Source organism: Humulus lupulus, chromosome 1 (assembly GCF_963169125.1).
Source record: "Humulus lupulus chromosome 1, drHumLupu1.1, whole genome shotgun sequence".
NCBI lineage: Eukaryota > Viridiplantae > Streptophyta > Magnoliopsida > Rosales > Cannabaceae > Humulus > Humulus lupulus.
In genome coordinates this window covers 20239310-20246349 of record NC_084793.1, presented here as the reverse complement: position 1 = coordinate 20246349, position 7040 = coordinate 20239310, and the positions used below count along the sequence as shown (strand labels likewise).

The 7040-nt window shown below is 40.2% G+C and overlaps 1 protein-coding gene across 1 annotated transcript; it reads right to left on the bottom strand.

Annotated features, from left to right (window-relative positions):
• Positions 1–477: 477 nt before the first annotated feature.
• LOC133792837 (uncharacterized) lies at positions 478–6810 on the bottom strand. Its single transcript, XM_062230758.1, has 3 exons — positions 6685–6810; positions 654–1082; positions 478–552 (listed from the first exon to the last, which is right to left on the bottom strand). The coding sequence occupies exons 1-3, from the start codon at positions 6808–6810 to the stop codon at positions 478–480; spliced, it is 630 nt and encodes a 209-aa protein (XP_062086742.1).
• Between the last annotated feature and the right edge of the window lie 230 nt (positions 6811–7040).

The following is a 7040-nucleotide window of genomic DNA, read 5'->3' as shown; positions in this document are numbered from 1 at the left end:
CCACCAAAAACTACAAATGGTAGTTTTGGAAATAAAGAAATTATGTCTGCAATTACCATAATTAAAATAAAAAATAGAAATCTAAATCATTCCACTCTCATGTATGTATATACATATGCTGCCATGAAAACAAACCCATTATAAATATTAGGCTCCAACCATTATATAATTTTTAGTTAAATGGATAGATGACTTTACATGCTGAATTATTGTGCCTATCTATTGTGTTTCATTGTAACTATATCAAAATGTATCATATTACTACCCAAAACTAACCAAAATATATCATGTGACTGTTTTGTGACTATCCGAAATGATGTCCTGAGCTACATGGCTAGCTTAACAAAAACATAACCAAATAGTTGGGACTTCATGCATAATAAATAAAGTTCCCAATATTACAAGGCCAAAAGGATTTCCAAAATATTGCATTATACTATTATAGACACTTTTAAAGTTTTGGTAGTCATCTTTTTTCTAAGTTGTTTTGTTCTTCTTGTTCAAGTTACTAGACTTTCCTTCTGCTTTGTTGGTAGCTTTGCTTTTATAACTCTATGATGGAAAAAAATAAATACAAACATTCAAATATTTGGTCTACAATATGTGCATTGTAAAGATATGAATATAAACATGTAAAATAATAAACATCTCACATTGTTCTTTTTTCCTTTAGTTTTCCCACATGTTTTGCTATTATGGCATGCCTTGCCACATTTCTTGCAGTGCATGATTAACCCATATTTTCTCACTTTAGTTGCAGCAGGTGGCTCACCAGCTTCTCGCCTCCTCTTCTTCTTAGGTCTCCCTGACCTTTTCTTAATAATAAGTGGCTCAAGTGGATGTGATCTAGGATTTGGCCATGACTCTGGTCCATTTGTTCCTTTTATAATTGGAGTGTATGTCCTTTGATAAGCTTCCTTAGAGTAAAAATCATCAACAAAGTCTTCTAGGTTCCAATTGTTCTTTCGGATACATGCCAATGCATGTGTGCATGGAATCCCATTCAATTTCGACCTTTGAAAAGCACAAGTTTTGGCATTGAGATCAATAACATACTGCACACCAGAAGTAGTCACCTTTACCTGGAATAGAAGTTTACCAGGTCATTTAGTCCTCATCGCCCTTACCCACTCTGTATTCTTTTCCATAATCTTCATTGCTTTTGGTGAGTTTTTATGCTTCCATTTTGACACAAACTTCATTTTTTCTGTATTTCTTTCCATCAAATAGTCCTTAATTATTTCTAACATAACTATGATTGGACTATCCTATGCTGGTAGAATGGATTTGTTGAATGCCTCGCATAAGTTGTTGAGTAAGATGTCACACTTTGGTTGTGCTCTGAATCATGATTTACTACATTCTGAAGTTGGCTTTTGAGTTAACCATGTCAATGCATCAGAGTCAAGTTTCCCCAATGCCTTCGTATTTTTCTTAAATTTGTTCATGGTATTTGATGTAGCAGCAACCCACACTAATTCCTTCAAAGCCAAACCAGGGTGCTCCGACTTGAAATTATTGTACATATGTCTTACACAAAAACGGTGCTCATCATATTTTTTTACAGCTTCAATCAAACCTTTTTTCCTATCACTAATTATTGTAAATGATAGACTATTTTCCATTCCAACATCTTCTGATAAAAGCTCTAAGAACCACTCCCAATTTTCCTTGTTTTCAGTATCCACTACTTAGTGCCTTGATTAGTATGCCGGGAGGGAATAAATGGATATTATGTGCATGTTCATGATTATATGCATGATTATGTGAATTATGTGAGTCATATTATGATATGACTATTATAGCATGTTTAGGTGTATTAAGCATTCATGTGAGCCTGTTTCTTATTAGGAGGGTATTTTCGTAATTTTGACTCGTTGAAGGTATATTTGTAAATATATGTGTTTTATGATTGAGACCACATTATTATTTGGATATATTTGAGTTATTCGGCACGAGGCGATCTTAGTGAGCAAGTTAGCTGTTTAGTCACAACGAGGTCAAATACCCGGCTCGGGGTGAGCCTAGGGGTATTTTAATAATTTAGTACATTACCATGATTTATCGAGTAATGGGAAGTTATTTCGTGATTACTTGGGGATATTGAGATTAATTGAAAAATTATGAGGTGTTAATTGAGATTGGCAGGAAATTGTGGCAAAAGACCATTTTTCCTTTGAGGGCATTAAAGTACTTAGTAAAGGCTAGGGGCATTTTGGTCTTTTCTCTGACCTTGGATAGACTTAGGCTAGTAGAAGCCCTCAAAAATCAGGAAAACACATTCTTATTTCTCTTTCTCATTTTCCCTTGGTTGAAGATAAGTTTTTTTTCTGAATTTTGGAGGAGTTTGATTTAAACTGAAGGCTTGGAGCTAGGAATTTGATTAGGAGCGGCTTAGGGGTCGAATTACACAGATGAGGTAAAATCCCATACTCTGTTTTGATGAATTTCTGGTTGGTTTGAAGTGTTCTTGAGTTTTGGAACTCAAGGTTTGAATTTTGAATTGGAGTAGGGTTTTGACATAGTTTTTGGTGTATTTGTGTTGCCTTAAGTGTATTATTGAGGTTTTGGGGCTTAATTTTGGGTTTGGTTAAGGTTTGGGGACTGATTTTAGGAGTTTTGGTTAGAAGGAAATAGTTGGAAAATGTTAGAAATCTGGGTTTGCGGGGTTGCGCTGCAACGCTGTTCTTGGAGCGCTGCGACCTGTATGAACTCAGGGGCATTTGGGGTTCTTCTGAACCGCTATTGCGTCGCGACACTTAGTGGGTTGCGCTGCGGCGCATGTTTAGTGAAAACAGGACCAGTGCTCTCTGCTTTGGGGCACGTCGTGACGCTAATGGGAAATATTAGCCAAGTGAGGTTTCGAGTCATGAGGACTCAAACCTAAGGGCTCGGGAAGGATTCTACTACCTGGTATAGTAGAATTCGAGGTCCCATAGGCTAGGACTCGGTCTGGAAGTCTTTATTTGCTCGATATTGATGGATATCCTCTATTATGGTTGTGGCTAGAGTATCGCTAGGGCTCGGAAGGGGATCGTGCTGGAGGGTTGTTTTTATATAGCTAGTGCTTGGACCAGAGGTAAGAAAACTGCACCCTGGGTTATGATTAGGGCTCGGGCCCCTGTGAATGAGCATGATTATGATTATGTCTGTGATTATTTGATTAAGCATGCTTGAATGCTATGTATCTGGATAATTGTTAAATGATTTATGCTTGTTTGTATTATCTGATTGAAATTCTTGACTTATAAGTCAAGGGCGGTAATAGCGCGCTGAGCGCCGGCAGAAAGGCTTGACTTATAAGTCAAGGGCAGAAATAGTGCGTCGAGCACTGGCCGATATGGTTAGGCCTATCCAGGAACCTGGTATACGCTTGACCAACCCCATGGTCGCTTAGAAGATAAAGCGCTAGGTACGCTTGGCCAACTCTAAGGCTGGTTATATAGAGGATAGGGCAATGTGCCCTAGGGTGACTGTAACGACCCGAATTTGCTAATCAGGCTTAGGGCCTTGATTAGTGTGCCTGGAGGGCAATAAGTGGTTTAGATATGCTTATATGTGAATCTATGTGTATATATGATTATGAAGCATGTTAATTGAGTTAAATGTGATAAATGAAATATATGTTGTATATGTGTGATATGTCTGTACAGCACGATCCGAGACAGTCCTGGGGAGCAGTTAGCCAGGGGGTCACAACGGGGTTGAGATTCGGACTCGGGGCGAGTCGAGGGGTAATTCTGGTATTAGCTGAGTTATGGGATTATCGGGACATAGAAATAAATATTTGGAGATATATTTGAGGATAGAATGTCTAGGCGGGAATATTTGGGGAATTTACCATTTTTGCCCTCAGGGACGTTTTGGTACCCCGAGCCTTGAGGTAACCTTTAGACTTAAGTCATATAAAACAAATAAATGAAATGGAACTATACAGAAACTGAGGGAAACCGACTCATATCTTCCTTGGAACTGAGAAATAGCTTTTTGTCTCTCTCTTTCACTCTCTCTAAGGCTAAACTTGAAGAAACTTAAAGGAATTGCTTGGAAAATTGAAGGGGTTCTGCTGGGAAACTCTAGGGGCTTGAAGCTTTGGGATTGAGGATCAAAATTTTGGGATTAAGCTCAACAAGGTAAGCTTTAAACACTAAGGTCTAGTCTTTGATTTTATGCTGGTTTAGAGGTTTGCATGTAGTTAAGCTTGCTTAATCTTTGGGTGTTTTAGCTAAGTTTTGGAGCATGCTTTGATGAGGTTTTGATGTTGTTTCTGTGCTGGAGTAACTGTGTTGAATATTTAGGAGTCTTAGTTTGGTTTTGGTGATAATTGGCTTGAAGAAGGGATGAAAAGTTGATGGAAATTCTGGGTTTGCTGTTAGTGCCGCGGCCCTAGGAGGGGTGTGCCGCGGCCCGCATGTGCATACAGCCGTGGGAGGCTGAAGGAATTCGGACGCGCCGCAGCGCTTGCAGGGCGCGCCGCGGCCCGCGTGTTGGTCAGTGGAGAGCTAGCCTCTGTTTTGAGGCTAGCCGCGACTCTAGGGGGTGGGGCCACGACCCTTAGTGTCAGTGAGGAATTTTATGATATTTTTGACTTGGGAACTTTAAGGGGAAGGCTCGGGATGGATTTTATCACTCGGAGTGATAGAATTCAAGATCCCGGAGGTTAGGGTTACGGTTCGAGGTTATTTGTTGGGTTGGAATTTGATGGTCGGATATTGTTATGTGTTGTGACTAGGGTTTCAGCAAGGCTTACGTTAGCGGGCTGTGCTCGGGGCATCGGTGCTCAGGAAGCTCGGAACTCAGGTAAGGAAACCCCTGTTTCCATAGAGCTCGTGTGCAGGGCTGAGCCCATTGTATTGAACAGAAGTGATATGCAGGGCCGGGCCCTATATATATATGTTGGTATTGCAGAGCATGGCTCTTTATTTGTTTATGTTTGAATTCTGTGCTTGTTGCTATATGGTGTTCGATATTTCATGTGTGATCGGCAAGAGCCGGGAGCGGTGTAGACCGGGAACGGCGTGGGGCCGGGAACAGCGTCAGACACGTTGAGTGCAAGGCCGAGAACGGCAAGGGGCCGGGAGCAGCGTTAAGCATGAGGGGTGCGGGTTGCCAGGGCGAGTCCCTAAAAGGATACCTGGGATATCCTCACGGCGTGGTCCGCAAACCTAGGGCTTGGTAAACGCCTGGGCGGCTAGGCCGTGCGTGTTTAGCCATTGGTGGCCTGCTTATATGTTTGACTTGTATTTTGCATATGTTATCTGTTTTGGGTTTTCTTGCTGGGCTTCGGCTCACAGATGCTCTGTGGTGCAGGTAAGGGTAAGGAGAAGATCAACCAACCATGAGCACAGCTGGCGTGAGGCGGCGTGTACATGTCCGGCCAGCCTGGCTGCCACAGCTAGGGGATTTTGGGAGATGTTTGTAAGGGAACTTAGGTTTTTCGTCTAGTCAACTTTGATCAGTTTTGTATTGTAAATATTTTCTAAACTTTGTTTTGGGATCCCAAGTGTAAACCTTTATGATTAGCAATGAAATCTACTTTCTCTAATGTTTTCTTTTAATTATGGCTTAGTACACGTTTTTGATTTAAAACCTCGATTAACGAGTTGAGGCACAATTTTAAACACACTTAGTGACGGCTCTAAGGGAGTAGAGCGTTACAGTGACTCTACAATCACTTATCCTAGGGCAACAGGCTCTGGTGTGACTCTATAGTAACTTATATAGATTGAATGTCAGCATGAGTAGGGTTATTACTGCTAGGCGTGCTAATTATGATTTTGTAATATGTTATTAACTGCTTATGAGCAAGTTTAAGTTTTCTTGCTGAGCCATGGCTCACGGGTGCTATGTGGTGCAGGCAAGGGAAAATGGAAACTGGACCAGTCATGAGTTGGAGAGCTTCAATGGCGGTGTGTACATATGCAACTTGCTCGACCACCACGACTGGGGATTCACAGAGGAACTAAGGTTAAACCCTAACTTTGCCGCTTAGGTCGGGTTGTATTGTAACCACCTTTTTGAGTTGTAAATAACTTCTTAAATGTTTATTTTAGGATCCCATGTATGAACTTAAACTTTTAATGAAAGTAAATATTCCTTTGGCCGAAATTTTTAACCCTAATTCGTTAATTACTTCTAGCAACACGTTTATGTCCAAATGACTTGATTAGCAAGTCTAGCACTATTTAAATACACAATGTAACGGTCTTGGCTATCCAGGGCGTTACAACATCCTTCCACACCAATTAAAGGCCTTCATTCAGTATTAAACCCTTCTTTGCCAACTTGAAAACACCTCCAAAATTGATTCCTCTTCTGCTATGTAACACAATTGTGCTTCCAGGATTGTTTCTTTAAAGCTCTTCACAATATTCCCACAACAAAACATATTGATCTTTGACATCCCCTTCAATTTTTCTCGAAGCCTTTTCCCTTGTTCTATATAACTTCCAAATTGATCATTCTCAAGGTCATTCTTCACTTGGTTAATAAAACTTGTGCACGTAGTACCAGATCATTTTATTGTTGTAAGTTGAAACCTTTTTTGTCTTCCATCACACTAGCATAAAGAAGGAAAGGACAACCTTCTTGACAAATGCATCTAACTCTCCTTGAGTCATTTTTCACGTACTGAATCTGCCTTCAATTCTTAATAGCATATTCCCTCAATGCATCATTCAGTACTTTCTTACTAGAAAACTCCATTTGCAGCCTAAACCTTGGGTTAGCCATATCCACTGATGGATTAAATATGAGTATTCTTTCCTGCTCAATTGTGTTAATATCTCCTTCCACATCCACTTCATCCATATTCTCATTTATTGGCATAAGGTCACCCCACGATCCATCACTAAACTTGGGCCAATTAAATGGTTTTGTATCATTGTCTTAGCAATAGTCCTCTTCAACTTGTTCATATTCATCATCAAAAATAATTTCCTCAACATCTGACCCATCTTCAAAACTTAAATCAAACACCCCAGAATCCACAAATTCAACTATATTATTCCAACTCCCAAACTCAATGCTTGGTTTCTGAC